This window comes from Anas platyrhynchos, chromosome 34 (genome assembly GCF_047663525.1).
Source record: "Anas platyrhynchos isolate ZD024472 breed Pekin duck chromosome 34, IASCAAS_PekinDuck_T2T, whole genome shotgun sequence".
In the NCBI taxonomy this organism is placed as follows: domain Eukaryota; kingdom Metazoa; phylum Chordata; class Aves; order Anseriformes; family Anatidae; genus Anas; species Anas platyrhynchos.
In genome coordinates, this window is record NC_092622.1 from 368,650 (window position 1) to 388,422 (window position 19,773).

The window sequence follows — 19,773 nt, forward strand, 5'->3', positions numbered from 1 at the left end:
TGTGCAATGCACCAACACCCCCGTGTGCAATGCACCAACCCCCATGTGCAATGCACCAACACCCCCGTGTGCAATGCACCAACACCCCCGTGTGCAATGCACCAACACCCCCGTGTGCAATGCACCAACACCCGTGTGCAATGCACCAACACCCCATGTGCAATGCACCAACACCCCCGTGTGCAATGCACCAACACCCCCGTGTGCAATGCACCAACACTGGTGTGCAATGCACCAACGCCCCCTGTGTGCAATGCACCAACACTGGTGTGCAATGCACCATTACCCGTGTGCAATGCCCCATTACCCATGTGCAATGCACCAACACCCCCGTGTGCAATGCACCAACCCCCATGTGCAATGCACCAACACCCGTGTGCAATGCACCAACACCCCCGTGTGCAATGCACCAACACTGGTGTGCAATGCGCCACCCTCCCTCCCCCTGGGCATTGCACCACCACCCCCCACCTTGCACTGCTGTTCCCTGTGCAGTGCACCATCACCTCCCCGTGCACATCTGGCTCCTGTGCAATGCACAACTGCCCCCCCCCGTGCACCGTCACGCCCCATGCACTGCCAGTCCTCGTGCCGGGTGTGCTGACGCCTTCCCCTGCACTGCTGTGCTGCTGCAATGCACCATTCCCTCAGCGAGAGTGCTGCTGGCCCTCGTGCAATGCACACCCAGGTGCCCGTGCACTGCTGCTGCCTGTGCCATGCCCCCCCGTGTGCTCCCGTCCGTCCGTCCCTCTGGTCTGTCCGTCTGTCCGCCCCCCACCCCCCGGCCTTGCCCCCAGCCCACCCTTCTGTCCGTCCATCCGTCTGTCCCCCCATCCATCCTTTCCTTCCCCTGGTCCGTCCGTCTGTCCGCCCCCCACCCCTGCCAATCTGCCCCCCACCCGTCTGTCTGTCCAGCCACCCATCCGTCCGTCCGTCCGTCCCCATCCACACCCCCCCGTGCCTCAGTTTCCTTCCCGAAGGCCCCCCTCAAAAAAAATCAGGAGCAGACACGGAGCTGACCCCCCCGGGGGGATTTGCTGCTTTATTGTAGGGAGTGTCAGGGCGGGGGGGGGGGCGCAGGGACCCCCACACACACTGCCGGGGGGGGGCAGGGCCCCCTCAGAGGACCCTGACCTTGACCTCCTTGGTCTCGGTCACCACCTTCCCATCCAGCACGCGCTGCGAGCTCCTCACGGTGCTGCTGCTGCTCTCCTTGTCCAGCGCGTCCTGCAGGCTGTGGGGGGGGGTCAGGGATGGGGGCCGTCCCCGTGTCCCCCCCCAGCGTCCCATGGGTGGGGGCACCCCAGCGTGCGGCCCCACTGGGTGCTGCTGCTGCCCTCAGGGAGGGAGCTGGGACCGCACAGCCCTGAGCCCGATCCGGGTCCTGGTCCTAATCCTGACCTCGAGGCAGCCCCACCCAACCCTAATCCCAACCCTAATCCCAACCCTAATCCTAAAGCCAGCCTGACCCAGATCCTAACGCCAACCCCAACCCCAACCCCTACCCAATCCAACCCCAACCCTAACCCTAAATCCAACCCAACCCCATTTCAATCCCAATCCTACTCCAACCCAACCCCAGCTCAACCCCAAGCTGATCCAACCCAACCCTAACCCTAAATCCCCAGCCCCAACCCTAACCTGGATCCCAACCCTAAGCCTAAATCTAACCTGAACCCCAACCCCGACCCAACCCCAACCCCAATCCTGACCCCCAACCCAACCCCAACCCAACCCAACCCAACCCAGCCTGACCCCAACCCCACTCCTGACCCTAAACCCAACTCCAGCCCATCCCCAACCCCAACCCAACCCAACCCCAACCCCAACCCGCCCCCCCCAGCCCCCCCAGCCCCCCGCCCCGTACCTGAGCTGCTCGCCGCCGTCCAGCAGCTGCCGGTACGTGGCGATCTCGGCCTCCAGCTTGCTCTTGACGTTGAGCAGGGCCTGGTACTCGTCCGCCTGGCGCTGCAGCTCCCCCCGCGCCTGCGCCAGCTCCGCCTCGGCGCGCAGGATGAGGCCGTTGAGCTGCTCCATCTGCAGCGCGTAGCGGCCCTCCACCTCCCGCAGGCTGCCCTCCAGGGCTCCGTTCTGCACCCCCAGAAGCACGGCTCAGCGCCCGCGGCCCCCTGAGCCCCCCGGCTGTGGGTGGGGGGGGCTGCGGGATGCGGGGACGGGGTGAAAAGGGGGGGGCTGTGGGGGCAGCACCTGGTTGCGCAGGGACTCCAGGTCGATCTCCAGCGTCTGCGCGGAGCGGCGGAGGTCCACCACGGTGCTGCGGGCTGTGTCCACCTCCTTGCTGCTCTGCGTGATCTCGATGGTGCTCTCGGAGATCTGGGGGGGTTGGAGGGGGGGGGGGAAGGGGGGGGAGCGGTTTTGGGGGTCACCGGGTGGGGCACAGCCGTGAATGGGGCCCAGGAGTGGGGGTCCCCCTTGGAGAGGGGCCCCTTGGTGGGGCTGGGGTCCTGCATGGGGCAGGGACCCCCAGGATCAGTGAGGTCCCCCCCCAGCATCACGTGAGCCCCCCCCCCATGGGTGAGAACATCCCTGGGGGGAGCATCCCCAGCACCAGACTGGCACTGGCACCACCGGGGGACCCCTGGGGGCTCCCCGTTGTGCACCCCCCACCCCCCCGCGTCCCGGGGGGGCCCTCACCTGCTGCCCCCACTGCTTCTCCAGGTCCTCCAGGTTCTTCTGGGCCAGGGCGTCGTACTGCGCCCGGATCTCGGCCAGGACCTTGCCCAGGTCCTGAGCCTTGGGGGCGTCCACCTCCACCGTCAGCCCCGAGCCGGAGACCTGCGCCTGCAGGCTCCTCACCTCCTGGGGGGGGGAGCAGAGAGAGGGTCAGAGCCGGGTCCCCCCCCACGTCCCCCCCCCCCCCCCCAGGACCCCCCCGCCACCTCCTCGTGGTTCTTCCTCATGAAGATGAGCTCCTCCTTCAGCGCCTCGATCTCTCCCTCCAGCTGCAGCCGGGCCATGTTGGTGTCGTCGATGACCTTGCGCAGCCCGGCGATGTCGCTCTCCACCGACATGCGGATGGCCAGCTCCGCCTCGTACCTGCGGCCGCAGCGTGTCCCCAGGCACGTCCCCAGCCTGGCCCCGATGGTGCCCCCCCGGCCCCACACCGCCCCTGGCCCTGGACCAGCCCCGCTGCAGCCCCAGCCTCGTCCCAGCCCTGGCCCCGCTGCTCGGACCCGTCCCTGTCCTTGTCCCATCCCGTTCCTCTCCGTGTCCCTGTCTCGTCCCTGCCTCCATCCCGTCCTTGTCCCCATTCCTGCTCTGTCCCATCGCTGTCCCTGTCCCTGTCCTTGTCCCCAGCCCTGTCCCCATCTCCATTCCATCCTGTCTCCATCCCAATCCCATCCCCATCCCCATCTCTGTCCTTGTTCCCATCTTGTCCCATCTCTTCCCATCCTGTCCCCATCCCCATCCTATCCCCTGTCCCTGACCCTATTCCCTTCTCCATCCCTGTCCATGTCCCCATCCCCACCCCACCCCACCCCACCCCATCCTATCCCATCCTGCCCCGTCCCGTCCCCACCCCTTATCCCCCTTGTCCCATTATCCCCCTTGCCCCCACTGTCCCCATTGTCCCCCTGGTCCCCCCTTGCCCCCAGTGTCCCCCCGTCCCCATTGTCCCCCGGTCCCTCCCCGCTCTCACTTGACCCTGAAGTCGTCGGCCGCCAGCCGGGCGTTGTCGATCTGCAGCACGGTGCGGGCGTTCTCCACGGTGCTATCGAAGATCTGGGGGGACGGGGGTGTCACGGGGCGAGGGGACCCCCCGGCGGCCCCCCGGGGACACCGCCCCCCCCCCGGGCAGGAGCCGCACCCCGGAAATGCCGGGGGGGGGGGGGATGGGGGGGACAAGAGCCAGGTCCCCTGGGTGGGGCCGGCTGGCACCGGGCACCCTGGGCACCGGTCCCCTTCCGTCCCCGCGTGACCTTGGGCCGAAGCTGTGCCAAAACCACAGCCCCGGGGGGGGGGACACGACACACAGGGGGTGGGTGGGGCAGTGCTGGCCACGGGGTTTGTTTGCTTAATGAGGGGTGCGTTAATTAACCCCCCCTGAGCACCCCCTGACACTCATGGCCTTGGTCATGTCCCCTTGCCTGGTCCCGCAGCCGGGGGTGCGGTGTCCCCATGGGGTGTCCCCCCCATATGCTGCTGCCCAATGTCCCCATGCACTGTCCCCCAATGTCCCCATGTGGCTTCCCCGATGTCCCCATAGGGTGCCCCCCATGTCCCCAAGCGGTGCCCCCACACAGTGCCCCCCGATGCCCCTCCACGGTGTCCCCATGCGCTGCCCGGGGTGTCCCCGTGCGGTGTCCCCACGCTGTGCCCCGGGGGGGGGCCACTCCCAGCCGCCGCCAGCCCCGGGTGCAAAGTCCGCCCGGCCCCGCGGCCGCTCTGGTTAATGTTTAACCCGGGGCCGGCAGCGCCCCGGGGCCGCGGTGCCAGCCCTGCGGGTGCCGTGCCCGTGCCGGCCCCACCTTGGCGCGCAGGTCCTCGATCGCCTCCCAGTAGTGGCTCCAGTCCTGGGTGCTGGGCCCCTTCTTGGCCAGGTGCTCGCGGATCTGCACCTCCAGCCGCCGGTTCTCCTGCTCCAGGCTGCGCACCTTGTCCAGGTAGGTGGCCAGGCGCTCGTTGAGGTCCTGCATCGTCTCCTTCTCGTTCTGCACCACGCCGGAGCCCGACAGCAGCAGGCTGCCCCCGTAGCTGCCCCCGTAGCTGCCCCCGTAACCGGCCCCATAGCTGGCCCCGTAGCCGGCCCCAAAGCCGCTGCCCAGGCTGCTGCTGCGGGTGATGGAGATGCGGGACCCCGAGCCCCCGGCCCCCGCGTAGACGCTGGCGGCGCTGCTCAGGGGCGCGAGGCGACGGCTGCCGCCCGAGCGGGTCGAGCTGGAGTAGACGGTGCTGCGGGAGTAGCTCATGGTGCCGGGCGGACGGACGGACGGACAGAGCGACAGACGGACGGACGGACGGACACAGACGGCGGGCGGGTGGCCGGGCGTGATTTATAGGCGGGCGAGGGGAGGGGTGGCCCCGGGAAGGTGGGGCCGGATCCTGCGGCCGCTGCGGGTCCTGCCAAGGGGCTGGGGCTGGGGGGGGGCTGCAGGGGGGGCTGGGGAGGGTGGGGAGGTCCTGGGGGGTTTTGGGGGGGGGTCGTGGCGCAGGGACGGGGCTCAGCCCCAAGCACCCGTGGGGAGGCAGGGCAGAGGAGTGGGGTCAGCCCCGGGAGGTTTGGGGGGCTCAGGGCATGGGGAGGGGGCTCAGCCCCCTGCGTTTTGGAGGGCTCAGGGCACAGGGAGGGGGCTCAGCCCCGTGAATTTCGGGGGACCCAGGTCGTAGGGGCTGGGCTCAGCCCCGTGAATTTCAGGGGACACGTGGCACAGGGACGGGGCCCAGCCCTGTGTATTTCGGGGGGCCCTGGGCAGAGGAATGGGGTCAGCCCCCTGCATTTTGGGGGTCTCAGGGCATGGGGACGGATCAGCTCCCTGCATTTTGGGGGACCCAGGGCTCGGGGATGAAGCTCGCCCCAAGCATTTTGGGGACCCCCCTCCCAGCCCCATGCCCCCCCCCCCCCCCCGCCCAGTTTCCCACCCGCGGGGGGGCTGGGGTCGGACGTGCCAGCGAGCCCCCCGGCCCTGGGTGGGGGTTGTGCGGGTCCCCAGCTGGGGACTGCCCCAGGTGCCCGGGGCTGGGGGGGGGCTGTGGTGGCCCGGCCCAACCGGCTCCAGGAATCCTGCCCGGCCTCTCCCCAGCCCTGCTGCAACCCCCCCGGGGACACCCCGGGGACACCCTGGGGACACCCCGGGGAGACCCCAGGGACACCCCACGGAGACCCTGCACAAACCCCAGGGAAATCTTGGGGACACCCCAAGGGAGACCCCCGGAACACCCCGCAGACACCCCCAGGGGCACCCCAGGTACAACTTGGGGACACCGGGAACACCCTGGGGACACCCCAAAGGACCCCAGGGACACCCCGGGAACACCCTGGGGAGAACCAAAGACAACCCAGGGACACCCTGGGGACGCCCCCTGCCCACCCCCTCTCCACCCGGGAGCCCCCCCAGCCCTGTGGGACCCCCGCCCTGCCCCCCGCCCCCCCCGCCCCCTCCCCCAGCGCCTGGCCGGGCCCTTATCTCCCTCCGAGCTGATTTGGGGCTGCACCCAGGCGGGCGCCGCATTCCAGCCCTTATCTGCCAGGGCATCGGCTCCCTGCGCTCTGGCCACAAAGGGGGGTCCCGATCCCCCCCGCACAACCATGGGACGAGGAGCCGGGCACGTCCCCGGGGGCTTCAGGGTGTGGGGGGGGGCTGCGGTGGGATTCTGCCACCCAGGAGGTGAGTGTGCTCCTTTCCACAAGTGTGCACGAGTGCAGGCTTTGCAGAGATGCACAACTGTGCCTGAGCACGCGCCTTTGCACAAGCACGCAGCCCTGCGTGAGCACCCGCTGCTGCACAAACGCTCCCTGCTGCACAAACGCACATTTTTGCACGGGCACACGCCTGTAGGCACACGCACCTTGCACCTTGCACAAGTACACTGCTTGTGAGCACGCCCTTCCTCACAGCCACATGCCGTGCACTCCCCGCTGCACAACCCCCCCGCTGTAAGAAGCTGCACTTGTGCGAGGGCACACGGCTGCAGGAAGGCGTGCGTTGCACAAGCAGGCACCGTTGCACAAGTGTGCACTTGGCAGGAGCACGCACCTTAGTGCAAGCGCGCAGCTCTGCAGAAGTGCACAACTTTGCACAAGTGCACAGCGTTGTAGCAGCACACACCCTTGCACAAGTGCACAGCCTTGCACAAGCGCACAGCCTTGCACAAGCACGCCCCTTGGCAGACTGCCCCTCCTCCCCCCCCAGCACACCTTTGCATGGCTGCGCCTTGCAGGCCCGAGCACCTTTGCATAAGCAAATGCCCTGCACCGGCACCTTTGTGGGGGGGGGGCGCTTTGCACAGACACAGCCCTTTGCATGCGGGGGGGGCCGGGGGGGCAGTTTCCCTGCAAGCCCCCCCCCCCAGCCTCCACCTCTGAGGCACCCACAGTGCTGCCATCCTGCAGGGAGGGTGCTGGGGGCCCCCCATGGTGCCCAGCCCTGGGGTGCCCCATGCCCCCCCCCCCCAAAATCCCCATGGACCCCACCCCGGGGTTCCCACGGATCCCACCCTGTCCCACAGGACGTGAGGCGGGGGGACAGGGGATGGGGGGGACACGGAACGGGGGGACATAGGACATGGGGATATGGGGTGGGGGGCCGGAGGGGGGGGCAGCCCAGCCGGGACCCCCAGCCCGGCTCCCTGAGGGTTAAGCTGCGAGGTCCGGCCGCATTCCTGAGCGGTGAAGGCACCGCAGGGCCCAGCCTCCTCCTCCTCCTCCTCCTCCTCCTCCAGATTTTGGGTTGCAAACAGGGCCTGGAGCTGGGGGGCTCCCCGCCCCCCCCCCAGCATCCCTCACAGGGATACCGGGGGGGGGGGGTGGCACCTGTCCCCCCCCCACAGTCCCTGCTCCCCTGGGGACACCCCAGGTCCCCCTGGCCGTCACCCTGGGGGGGGTCGATTGGGGGGCACCCATGGGTGCTCTGCCCGGGGGGGGGGACCCGCGGGGGGGTGTCCGGGCTGGGTGGCAGTGGGCGGTGGCGCGGTGACACCGAGCCCAGGGCAAACAACGGAGCCTTGGCCCCCACCCAAAACAGGGCCGGGCCCCCCCACGAGCTCTGTGGGGAGCCATTGAGGGGGGGGGGGCGAACCTGAAGGGGTGCGTGGGGGGCGACACCTGGGGGGGGGGCCATGGGGCAGCTCCAAGGGGTCCGGGGGGGTCTAGGAGCATCTGAGGCACACAGGTTTTATATGGGGGCTGGCACGGAGCCCCCCCCCCTCCCCCCCCATGGGGCTGGATTTTCCCTATGGGGCAGAGATGCTGCTTTGCCCCCCCCCATGGGTGTGTTCGTTCCCCCCCCGCCCCGCCTTCGTGCCTCAGTTTCCCCACCCGCAGGCGGGGGCTGGCCCTGGGAAGTCCCCGCTCGGGCTGCAGGGACCTGGAGCAGGGTTGGGGGGGTTGCAGGGGGGTCTCTCGCCCCCCCCCCCCCCCAGGCCCTGGCCCCCACCCAGAGCCCCGCTCTCCCCCCGTTGGCGCTGTCGCGGCGGGCGTGAGGCATTTGCCTGGGCTGCAAATTCCATCCCGATAAGAGAGGCTGCGGGGAGGGGGGGCTCCTCCTGGGGGGGGGGGGAGCTTCCCAGCTCCCCCCCGACCACGGGATCCCCCGAGGGGGACCAAAGAGAGGGGTGTGGGGGGGAAGAACCCTGGGGGTGCTTCAGGTGTGGGGTTTGGGGAGGATGGGGGGGGACAGGGGATGGGGGGGGTCCTGTGGGCACCAGGATGGGGGGGGCACAGGGGTGAGGTCACCCAGGTCCTGCTCCTGCTCCTGTTCCCGATCCCATTCCCACTCCTGGTCCCGGTCCCGGTCCCGTGTTGGAGCCGGCCCTGCTCCGGGGGGGTCCTGCTGCAGCCCCCTGCAACCAAAACCTCGCTGTTTTAGCCCAATACAGAGGAGTCTGGAAGAGACGGTGCCTGGCTCTGTCCTGGGATGGGGGGCGGGCGGGTGGGTGGACGGGTGGGGGGGTGGATGGGATGGGATGGGATGGGATGGGATGGGGATGGGACCCCCGTGACCTCCCCCCCCCCCCCCCGTGACCTCCCCCCCGTGACCCCTCCCTCTCCACTCTGGCTCCGTCCCTGCGGTGCTGCCCCACGGCCGCCCTCCCAGGGCCCCTGTGGGATCCGTGCCCGGGGCCAGCCCCGTCCTGCCCCCCCCAAGCACCAAGACGGGTGTCCCATGGGACCGGGCTCCAGCAGCGCCCCTCGCCCACAGAAACGCCCGTGGGGGGGCTTGTGGGGGGGGTGGGGGTCAGGGGCTGGGGACGTGGTGTTGGAGACAGGGGGCTGGGGCTGGGGGCTGGGGCTGGGGGCTGGGGACACCGCCTGGGGACACGGCTTGGAGAGGGGTGTTGGGGCCGTGGGGTTGGGGTCAGGGGGTTGGGGACACGGCCTGGGGACACCAGGTGGGGACGCGGGGCTGGGGACACCGCTTGGGGCCACCTGGGGGCAGGGGTCCTGGGTCCCGGGCTCGGTTCCCGTAGCGGTGCTGAGCTCCGGGTGGGGGCAGCCTGCGCCCCCTGCCCCCAGCCCAAAACCCAGCCCTGGGGTTCAGGGCCGAGCGCCCACCCCAGCGCCCCGCGGGGGCAGGATCCCGGTGGGTCCCAGGGCCCCCCCCCCGCTGCGAAGGGGTTAAAGCGGCGCAGGTGCTGCCTGGGCCCCGGCCTCCTTCCTGCTCTCCTCCCCCAGCTCGGGGATATAAACCCGGCCTCGCCCGCCCGGCCCGGCCCCTGCAGCCTCCTGCGGCCTCCTCGCGCCCCTGCAGCCTCGCAACCTGCCCGCAGCCCCCCCCCGGCCTCCCAGGACCTCCGCGCCCCCTCCCTGCAACCCCTGGGGTGCTCCTTGCAACCTCCCCAAAACCTCCCCCAAACCTCCCCAAAACCTCCCCCAAACCTCTTCGCAACCTCCCCAAAATCTCCCTGCCGCCCTGTTGCGACCTCCTTGCAAGCTTCTTGCAACCCCATCGCAAGCTTCGTGCAGCCTCCTCGCAGCCTCGCCACCTGCTCGCGACCCCCCCCCTTGAGCCTCTCGCCCCCTTCTGTCCCCTCTCGCCGCCCCCCCGCCGCCCCCATGTCGGTGCCCAGGCCGCCCGCCCGCAGCAGCTCCGTGCGCTCCTTCAGCTCCCGCTCCTACACCGCCGGCCCCGCCGCCAGGATGAGCGCGGCCTCGGCCTTCGGGGGCTTGGGGGGGGCCCGGTACGGCGCCGGGGGGCTCTACCGGGGCCCGGCCGCCTCCTGCGGGTCCGGGGGGGGCATCACGGCCGTCAGCGTCAACCAGAGCCTGCTGACACCCCTCAACCTGGAGATCGACCCCAGCATCCAGCGGGTGCGCAAGGAGGAGAAGGAGCAGATCAAGACCCTCAACAACAAGTTCGCCTCCTTCATTGACAAGGTGAGGCTGGGCGCCCCCTGCCCCTGGGCGCCCCCTGCCCCTGGGCGCCCCCCGCCCCTGGGCGCCCCCTGCCCCTGGGTGCCCCCCGCCCCGCTGTGCTGGCCCCAAGGGGCTTCGGGGGGGGGCACGGCTCCGTCCCGCTTTTGTTCACCCCAAACCTCCCCTGGTGGCGGGACCGGAGGTGGCCGGGACCCCCTGGGGTCCTCCTGAGCCCCTCAGGGACATCCCGGGTGCATCCTGAGAGCTTTGGGGGTGCTGGGACCCCCTGGGGACCTCCTGCCCCCCCGGGGACATTGGGAACTGCTCCAGGACCTCCTGGACCCTTTGGGCACATCCTGACCCCTTTGGGGATGTGCAGACCCCCTGGGGACCTCCTTGGCCCCTTTGGCACCTCCTGACCCCGTCGGACACTTCCTGGCCCCTTTGGGGACACTGAGACCCCCTTGGGGACACCCAAACCCCCTCGGGGACCTCCTGACCCCTTTGGGCACATCTTGGGCCCCCCAGGGACTTGCTCCCCCCCCCCCCCCCAGTGACATGCCATGGGGACACTCCTGTCCCCTCCTGTCCCCTTGCTGGGTGGCACAGAGTGGGAGCTGGGGGGGGAGGCATTGTCCCTTTGTTGTCCCCCCCCCTGCAACCTCCCTTCTTCCTCCCCCCCCAGTCTGACTGCTCTGTGGGGCCTCACCCCATGGTGGGGATGGGGTTGAGAGGCAGCAGGGGGTCCATGGGGCCAGCCCCACTCTGCACCCCGCACCCCAAGTGTGCACCCCCCACCCCAAACCTGCACCCCAGGACTACAGATTTGCACCCCAAATGTGCACCTGAGACCCCCATTTGCACCCAAGACCCCAAAGCAGCACCCCAAACCCGCACCCAGCACCCCGTGGTTGCACCCAGCACCCCAAACCCGCACCCAGCACCCCACGCCTGCATTCCAGGTCCACACCCAGCACCCCACGGTTGCACCCAGCACCCCAGACTTGCACCCAGCACCCACACCCGCACCCCAGGCCCCGAAGCTGCACCCCAGCCCCCACACTCCCACTTACCCCCCCCAAGCCTCACCGCACCGCGCTGAGCCCCCCATCCCCACGCCCCCCGATCCGCTGCCCCCGTGCCAAGGCCGTGGTGCCACCTCCCCGTGTCCCCCCCCAGGTGCGGTTCCTGGAGCAGCAGAACAAGATGCTGGAGACCAAGTGGGGGCTGCTGCAGAACCAGAAGCCCCCCCGCAGCAACCTGAGCGCGCTCTTCGAGGCGTACGTGGGCACCCTGCGGCGCCAGCTCGACAGCCTGGGCCAGGAGCGGCTGCGGCTGGAGGCCGAGCTGGGCAGCATGCAGGGGCTGGTCGAGGAGTTCAAGAACAAGTGAGGGGCCGGGGGGGCTCCACGGGCCCCCCCCGGGGTGGTCCCGGGGTTTGGGGGGTGGCTGTGGCGGAGGTGGCTTTGCCTCGCTGCTTGTGGATGGGTGCGCTGCTGGGGGGGTCCCCGTGCCCCCATGTCCCCAGGTCCCTGCATCTCTGGGTGCCCCCCGTCCCCTCCCTTGTTTCTGTCCATGTCCCCCCGTCTCCGTGCCCCCCATTCTTCTGATCTCCCACGTCCCTGCACCTCTGGGTCCCCACGTCCCTGTGTCCCCTTGTACACGGCCCCATGTCCCCATCCCTCCCACCTCCCTGTGTCCCCATGTCCCCTAAATCCCCAAGCCCCTGCCCCCCCGGGTCCCCAGGTCCCCTATATCCCCCTGTCCCCTGCCCCCCGTTTGCCCTACATCCCCCTGTCCCTGTGCCCGCAGGTACGAAGAGGAGATCAACCACCGCACCGAGAAGGAAAACGAGTTCGTGCTGCTGAAAAAGGCGAGGCCGGGGGGACCGGGGACACCGGGGGGGGCAGGCGGTGCCGGGGGGGGCTGACGGGCTCCTGCTGTGCCCCCAGGACGTGGATGAAGCCTACATGAACAAGGTGGAGCTGGAGTCGCGCCTGGAGAGCCTGACCGACGAGATCAACTTCCTCCGGCAGCTCTACGACGAGGTGGGGGCACGGGGGGGCCGCTGGGCTTTTTTTGGGGGGGATGGGGGGCGCAGCGAGGGGACCCTTGCTCAGCCCCCCCCCCTCCATGTCCCGCAGGAGCTGCGGGAGCTGCAGTCGCAGGTGTCCGACACCTCCGTGGTGCTGTCCATGGACAACAGCCGCAGCCTGGACCTGGACGGGATCATCGCCGAGGTGAAGGCGCAGTACGAGGACATCGCCAACCGCAGCCGCGCCGAGGCCGAGAGCATGTACCAGATCAAGGTGGGGGGGCACCCCGAGCCATCGGCTGCTCCGGGCCCCGGGACGCCCCCACCCTGGGGTGCTCCGGCCCCAGGGTCGCTCTGTCCCGTGGGGTGTCCCCCAGGACGCCCCATCCCCCAGGACACCCCATACAGCGGGGCGCTCCGTCCCTTCCCATGCTCCATCCCCCAGGAAATCCCATCCTCGGGGGTGCTCCATCCCCCAGGACGCTCCAAGCCCCAGGACACCCCAGAGCCCGGGGTGCTCCGTCCCTTTTCATGCTCCTTCCCCCAGGACACCGCACCCTCCAGCACACCCTCCACGTCGGGGTGCTCCATCCCCCAGCACACCCCACACCCCGCGACGCCCCGTCTCGCCGTCTGGGTCCTGCTCTTCCTGCCCTCGCCCAACCCTCCCCGCCCGGGGGCCAGGCGGCTGCTCCCAGTGCTCCCAGTGCTCCCAGTGTCTGCGGCGTGGGCGCGCCGGGCCCTGTGACGGCCGCCCCGACCGGCCCGGCTGCAGCAGCCCCAGCCCTGAGCATCGCCCCCGGCACACCCGGGCTTGCCCCGGCTCCTTGCTCCCCGGTTTCCCAAGCTGGAGGAGTTTGTGGGGCCGTGGGATGCCCCCCCCGGAGCTCCCATCCCCATCCCCTCTGTCCCAGAGCCCCCCCAGGGCCGTTCCCTTCTGTGGCCTCGTTCTGGCCGTCGTCCCCCCCTGCACTGGTGAAGGGCGGCTGGGGGGAGTGCAGGGAGACCCCGAGCGGGGCTGGGAGCGGGGGGACCCCGAGGTCCTTCCCCCCTCACCCCCTGGGTGCTGAGTGCCTGTGGTGTCGTGGCCCCATGGCTCCGGGACTGTGGCTCCGGGGTTTGGTGGGGCTGAGATTTTGTGGGAACGCGAGTTTGGGGTCCCAAGGTTGTGGGGTCCCATGGTTGTGGGGTCCTGTGGTTATGGGGTGTGGTGATGGGGTCTTGCAGTGACAGGGTTCTGAAATTTGGTGGCCCCACGAGTCTGTGGTTGTGCGCTTTGGCGATCCCCTAATTCCATAATCCCCTAATTCCATGATCCCCTAATTTCACAATCCCACAACTTTATGATCCCCTAATTCCACAATCCCCTAATTTTGCAATCCCCTAATTCCACGCTCCCCCAATTTCGTGCCCCCTCCTGCAGTACGAGGAGCTGAAGACGACGGCGGGGAAGCACGGGGCCGACCTGCGCAGCACCCGCGGGGAGATCAGCGAGCTGAGCCGGCTCGTCCAGCGCACCCAGGCCGAGATCGAGGCGCTCAAGAACCAGGTGGGGCCGGGTGGGGCCGCCCCCGCCCTCCTCCTCCTCCTCCTCCTCCTCCTCTTCCTCCTCCGCCCTCTGCGCCCCAGGGCCCCCCTGCGGCCCCATGGGGGAGCCTGGCCCATGGAGGTGCTGGGGGACAAGGGAGGGGTGCTGGGGGGCAAGGGGGGGCACAGGGCTGAAAGGTGGGGTACGGGGGTGCAAGGTAAGGCATGGGGGTGCAAGGGGAGATGCTGATGTGTAAGGGGGGGAGGTTGCTGGGGTGCAAGGGGGGGGCACTGGGGATGCTGGGGTGCGAAGGGGGAGGCTGCGTTTCAAGGGGGAGGGATGCTGGGGTGTGAGGTGTGAGGACCCCCCCAAACCCTGGTGTGAGGGACCCCCCCCGTGTGCCGCAGCGGGCCAGCCTGGAGGCAGCCATCGCGGAGGCGGAGGAGCGCGGGGAGCTGGCGCTGAAGGACGCGCGGGGCAAACTGGGCGAACTGGAGGCGGCGCTGCAGAAAGCCAAGGCAGACCTGGCCCGGACCCTGCGCGAGTACCAGGAGCTGATGAACGTCAAGCTGGCCCTGGACATCGAGATCGCGACCTACAGGAAGCTGCTGGAGGGAGAAGAGAGCAGGTGGGGGGGGTGACACACTTTTTTTTTTGGGGGGGGGGGACCCCATCCTTCCCTCCCCCCCATTGGTGCTGAGCTGTCCCCCCCCCGTTCCCCCAGGCTGGAGGCGGGCGTGCAGAACCTGAGCATCCACACCAGGACATCGAGCTACGCGGGTAAGGGGGGGTCCTGGGCTGCGCCCCCCCCTCCCCGCCACCCCAAACAGCTCAGCACCCTCCTCTTTGCCCCCCCTGCTTCTCGTTGCAGCCGGCTACAGCGGGGGCTTCGGGGGGAGCCTCGGGGGGGGCTTCGGGAGCTCCTTCTCCAGCGGCTACGCCGTGCCCCCCCCGGCCCTGGAGGGCTCCCCCGTGGCCAAGTCGCGCGCCATCGTCATCAAGAAGATCGAGACCCGCGACGGCAAGCTGGTGTCCGAGTCCTCCGACCTGCTGGCCAACTGAGCCCCCCCCGGGCCCCCCCGGAGCTGCTTGCGGCCGGATGGGACCCCCCCACCCCGATGGGACCCCCCCTGGAACCCTCTTCTTGTCCCGTCCTGAGCCAGGGCCCCGCCGTCCGTCCTGCGTCCTGCCGTCCGTCCCCCGCCCCCCTCTGTGTCTGAGCCGCGGGGGGGGGGGCTGTGGAGTCCCCCCCCCACACTGTGACCCCCCTCCCCTCCTTCTCTCTCCCCCCCCAGTACAGGGCTGGGGGGGTCGGGGCTCCTGCAATAATAAAGCCTTTGGAACCCACAGCGTGTCTGTGTGATGGGGGGGGGGGGGGGGGGCGCTAAAACGAGTGGGCAAGGGGGTCTGGGGGGGTGTCAAAGGTGGGGGGGGACATCAAGGGGGAGGGGAAGGGGGGGCCTTGAGGGCTGTCACCACCAGGCAGGGCTGCCAGCATCCGTCTGGGGTGCCCGGAGCCACCCGAGGGTGCTGGAGTTTGGGGGGCCAGGATCCGTCCCAGGGGGGTCCCAGGCTTCACCCAGGGGTCCTGGGCTTCCCCCCCCAGACCCCCACCGTTTAATTAATGTCCCCGTTTATTACCGTGCCCCCATTAATTACTGTGCTTGTAAGGGCTGTGCATCATGGGGCAGGGGTCCGGCTGCAGCCTTGCAACCTGAACCGCCCCAATTCCGGCCGATTTCTCCCCAAAACCGAGGCCTCTCCCAGGAATCAGCTCCCCCTCTGGGGACCGGGCTTGGGGGGGGGGGGGGGCAGGATGGGAACCTTTGCCCCCACGTTCACGGTTACAGCGCTGGGATCGATCCTGATGGTGCTGGGGGGGGCTTAAAGGGGTTGGGGGGGGTCGGTGCCCTCGGGGGCCTCCTGCGGGATGCCCCCAAAGCGTCCCTGGGGGGGGTTATTGGGGGGCGGTGGGAATTGGGGTGCTCGGGGGGGGGCCGGCCCCCATTCCCGGCCCGGGGGTGACACCTGGCGTCAGCACCGCGAACCTCGCTCCGCACCCCGCTCGCCGCTAATTGCCGCTAATTGCCGCTAATTAATTGCCGTTAATTACCGCCCCCCTCCTCCCCTCTCGGTACCCGACCCCTGCTTGTTCGTTAATTAACCAATTAATGAATTAATGGGGGGAAAAGGGGCTGAATTTGGAGGCGGGGGGGGGCCCTGGGTGGCCACCAGAGGCCCCCCCAGAGCCTCCCCGACGCCTCCCACCTCCGGGGGGGCCCCCGCGGGCTGCCTGGGGGGGCCTGGGGGAGACCCTGACCCTATGGGGGGGGGACTGGGGGTGTCTGCAACAACAGGACCCCCCACCCCCATGGTTCTCCCTCCCTAGCCCCCCCCCCTGCAGCTCCAGCCCCCCCTTTCCCTTTCCTGCCCCCCCGGGTGAATTTTGGGGCTGCGGGCGCTGGGAGGCAGCAGAGGAGCGGGGACGGCGCGGGCCCAGCCGCGGGGTGGAGCCGGGCCCCCCCCGGGGGAGCAGCACCCTTGGGACCTCCCCCACCTCCCCCTGCACCCCAGGAACCTCCCCGCCCTCCCCCGACCTGAACCTTTGGGCTTTTTCTCCAGATGCTCCCCCCCCCCAAAAAAAAACATTTGGGGCCTGGAGGTGGCCGGGGGGTGCTGAGCCCCCAGGGGTCCCCCCCCCCGGTGCCGGCTGGGGACGGGGGCGTCGGGGGCTGGGGGTGCCCGGGGCTCCGGGGAAGGTGGCACGGGGGAAACTGAGGCACGGGGGGTGGAATGGGGGCAGGGGAGGATGGGGGGGGGTTGGCTTTTTTGGGGCTGGGGTGGGACTTTGGGGGCGAGGCAGTTTGGCATTTGGGGGGGGGCGTTTTGGGATTTGGGCATTTTGGGGATCAGGGTGGGATTTTGGGGTGCTCACCCCCACCCTGTGCCATCGCAGTGCCTGCCGCTTTGGAGGGGATGAGGCAGCACCCAGAGGTGCTGGGGGGGGGGGGGGGGTCACACCCAGCCTGTTACCCCCCCCACATCAACGTGCAGACCCCAGGGGTGAGCCCAGCCGGAGGGGGGCACTGCCACTGCCCCAAGCTGGGGACACCGAGGTTTGGGGCCACCAAGGTTTGGGGCCACCAGGACCTGGGGACATGGAGGTTTGGGGTCACCAAAGTCGGGAGACACCGAGGGTTGGGGGCACCAAGGTTTGGGGCCACACTCCGACCCCCCTGCTGGGTTCATCCCCGTGTCCCCCCCGCAGGGCCGTGTCCCGGGGGGGCCGCCTCGGGAGGTGCCCGTGACTCAGTGGGGTTGGACGTGCCGGGGCCCCGTGCGCACCCACGTGCTTTGGGGGGGGGGGGACGGGGGACAGAGCCTTTTGGGGTGTCCCGGCATCGGGAGCGAGGAGCTGGAGGCCTCCGGGGGGCTCTGGGGGTGCTGGGTGTGGGGGGTCCCCTCCTGCCTGGTGGGGGGAGCAGGGGGACAGCGTTTGGGTGCTCCCCAAAATTTCCCTCACTGCCAGCACCGGGTGCCCGCAGCCACCAGCCGGTGACCCCAATCTGGGCCGGGCCGGGCTCCTTCACCCCAAAACTTGGGGCGGCTTCGGGTTCCCCTCACTGGAAGCGAGCAGCACGCGGGGAGGGGACAGACCCCCCCAAAACCCGGGGGTGTGCTAAGGCGGGGGGTCTTGGGGATCCCCCCCTGCAGCACCGCGTCCTGCCCTGGCGGGGGGGGACCCCAAAACCCTTCTCCCCCTGCCCTGACCCCGCTGAACCCCGGCTGGGAGCTGGGCACGGGGCGACGCCGGTGGCGGGGGGCTCGGCCAGGCGTGGCGGGGGGGGCACGGGGCCAGCAGCAAGCTGGGGCTTGCTGATGAGCTTTCGGCTGTAATTAGCGGCGGGGCAGGACCCGCCCAAAGCTCCTCGCTTGGCGTTTTCACACGCACACCCCTCGCACCCTTCCCGGCCCTGGGGGTGTTTCTCCTCTCCCCAAATCCCTACGGACGGGTCCAGCCCCAGGGCCTGGGGGGGGCTCAGAGGGTGCCCTGCGTTCGTGGGGCCCCCCAGGCCAGCACGGGACAGACGGACACGGGGACGTCCCGTGGGCTCCTGCCTCCGTCCCTGGAGGCTCTGAACCGGGGGGCTGGGGACGGCCCCCTTTTCCCTCATCCCTTTTCACTGAAAACCAGCGTCCTGGCCCCAAACAGCGCTGTGGGGTGGGGAAACGCTCCGTGCCCCCAGTCCTCGAAGCAAAGCCGTGTAAACGTGCATCCCCTTTGTGTCCTCCACCCCCTTTTCAGCACAGCCCCTCGCAGCTCCAAATTGGCCCAAATTCGGGTGCCCCTGTGGGCAGCCCTGAGTGCTCCTGTTCCTTTTGGGGTGCTCGGAGAGGGGGCAGCGGTGCCGGGGGGGGGGGGGTCTGAGTGCTCTGGGGCCGTGCGGCTCTGAGCTTGGCACCCAGTTCTCACTGCCTGGCAGCCGGGGCTCAGGTTTTGCACCATTTCTGAGGGACAGGCAGGCGGAGGGGTTTTTCCCCGTCTCTCTGGGGCTGAATTCCCCAAATTCTCCCCACGAGGCCACCGAGGCGGGCGGGGGCCGGGGGGCTGGGGGAGCTCCGTGCCCCCCCCAGCCGTGGAGGCACCCGTGGCGCTGCAGCAGGCACGGGCGGTCAGCGGCATCGCCCCGCTGGCAGGAATCATCGCCCTCCTGGAGGGCTGCGGCGTTGGGCCGCGGGGTCCCGGGGGCGGTGTTGGCCGTGAGCGCCGTCGGAGCGGGGCTGTTGCAGCCGGAGCCTCCCGAAGCCCTCGGCCGTGCGCAACGGCCGCGGTGACAGCGCTGGGTGTGCCGCCGGCTTCTGCAACAGGCGCCTTTGATCTCGCCCGGGACCCACCTTGTTATTTCTGCTTTGTGCTTCCCAGCCCAGGCCCCAGCCCTGCAATTTGCCCGCTTACTAATTGCGAGCTGAGCGGCTGAGTCCTCGCCGCCTGACGGAGCGGGCTCTGCTCTCCCTGCCGCCTCTTCGGGGCGAAAGCGGGCCGCTTTGGGCTCCCCGGCCCACAGAGGGTGCCGAGGGATGCTGCGGACGGGGGGCAGCCCACGCTCGGGGCACCCCCAGCGGGCAGGGCCTGCGCTGCCCCCCCTCTCCCCAGTGCCGGTGGCAGAGCTGCGGCTGCGCCTTCGAAGCGCGGAGCAGCCCCGGGCGCTCCCCTGCCCGCTGCGCCTCGTTCCTTCCCCTCTGCCTCCTGCTTTGCATCCCAGACCGGGCGGTGGGGGCTGAGCAGCCCCGGGGCACCGGGGAAAGCGAGCGGCTGAAGCGGGGAGCCCAGCGCCACCTCTGTTCCCTCCCCACCCGAGGCTTTTGTGGGGCCGCGAGGAGCTCGCGTGGGGCTGGGTGGCTCCTTGAGCAGCCCCGTGGGTGCTCCTGGAGGTGCCGAGCGCTGGCAGTGCCCCTTGGGGTAAATCACAGGACCACGGGAGGCTGCCGGAGTTCAGGAATTGTTTGGACAGTGCTGCCAGACACCTGCTCTGTTTTTTTTTTTGGGGTGGTCCTTTGGGGTCCCAGCAGTTGGACGCGATGGTCCTGGTGGGTCCCTTCCAACTCGGGTGTTCTGTGATTCTGTGGGATCATCTGGGTTGGAAAAGACCTTCAGGATCATCGAGTCCAACCACCAACCTGACCTCTCGAGCCCCACCACAAAGCCATGCCCCTAAATCCTGGTTTATGGGATCCCACCACGGCCACCTCCTGCTCCCCCACGGACCGGAGAGGCGGCACCTCCCCGTGTCCCCATGCCACAACCGCGGTGGCACCGAACCCGCGGGTCCCGGCCCCATGGTGCCACCCCAGGGTGCCGGGGCCCTGCCGTAAGTGGTGCCAAAGCTCCGCGGCCGCGCTCCACAGGAGCTCATTAACCAGAGAGAAACCTCTGGGGATCAGATTGCACCGCCGGGATGGAAAGGAGCTGGCTATTTATATCGTCCCATGGGAAGAGCCCGTTTCCCCTCCACAGCCTCTAAGCCTGGCCTAGCAAAGCTGTATGCGTGTGTGGGTGCCCTGGGGGCTGTCCCGTGCCCAGCAGGAGAAGTCCCTCGGCAGGTGGATGTGCGAGGGCACGGCTGGGGAGCGGTGGGGTTCCTGGGGTGGCTCCTGTTTTTGGTGCAGGAAAGCAGC

At 69.5% G+C, this 19,773-nt stretch overlaps 2 protein-coding genes across 2 annotated transcripts; one reads left to right on the forward strand and one right to left on the reverse strand.

Annotated features, from left to right (window-relative positions):
- Positions 1 to 1,016: 1,016 nt before the first annotated feature.
- Positions 1,017 to 4,999, reverse strand: KRT18 (keratin 18). Its single transcript, XM_072031883.1, has 7 exons — positions 4,491 to 4,999; positions 3,662 to 3,744; positions 2,901 to 3,057; positions 2,656 to 2,820; positions 2,209 to 2,334; positions 1,868 to 2,091; positions 1,017 to 1,234 (listed from the first exon to the last, which is right to left on the reverse strand). Exons 1-7 carry the CDS (start codon positions 4,929 to 4,931, stop codon positions 1,120 to 1,122), a joined length of 1,311 nt encoding a protein of 436 aa, XP_071887984.1. The 5' UTR covers positions 4,932 to 4,999; the 3' UTR covers positions 1,017 to 1,119.
- Positions 5,000 to 9,401: 4,402 nt separating this feature from the next.
- Positions 9,402 to 14,945, forward strand: KRT8 (keratin 8). Its single transcript, XM_072031882.1, has 9 exons — positions 9,402 to 10,054; positions 11,213 to 11,421; positions 11,846 to 11,906; positions 11,986 to 12,081; positions 12,178 to 12,342; positions 13,492 to 13,617; positions 14,004 to 14,224; positions 14,321 to 14,376; positions 14,468 to 14,945. Exons 1-9 carry the CDS (start codon positions 9,734 to 9,736, stop codon positions 14,656 to 14,658), a joined length of 1,446 nt encoding a protein of 481 aa, XP_071887983.1. The 5' UTR covers positions 9,402 to 9,733; the 3' UTR covers positions 14,659 to 14,945.
- Positions 14,946 to 19,773: the final 4,828 nt, after the last annotated feature.

Coding starts and splice junctions, on each gene's coding strand:
- KRT18 (XM_072031883.1), bottom strand. CDS start 4,931: ATGAGCTACTCCCGCAGCACCGTCTACTCCAGCTCGACCCGCTCGGGC. Junction 2,335..2,655: donor AGAAGCAGTGGGGGCAGCAG/GTGAGGGCCCCC, acceptor CAACCCCCCCAG/ATCTCCGAGAGCACCATCGA. Junction 2,092..2,208: donor TGGAGTCCCTGCGCAACCAG/GTGCTGCCCCCA, acceptor CTGGGGGTGCAG/AACGGAGCCCTGGAGGGCAG.
- KRT8 (XM_072031882.1), top strand. CDS start 9,734: ATGTCGGTGCCCAGGCCGCCCGCCCGCAGCAGCTCCGTGCGCTCCTTC. Junction 10,055..11,212: donor TCGCCTCCTTCATTGACAAG/GTGAGGCTGGGC, acceptor GTCCCCCCCCAG/GTGCGGTTCCTGGAGCAGCA. Junction 14,377..14,467: donor CAGGACATCGAGCTACGCGG/GTAAGGGGGGGT, acceptor TTCTCGTTGCAG/CCGGCTACAGCGGGGGCTTC.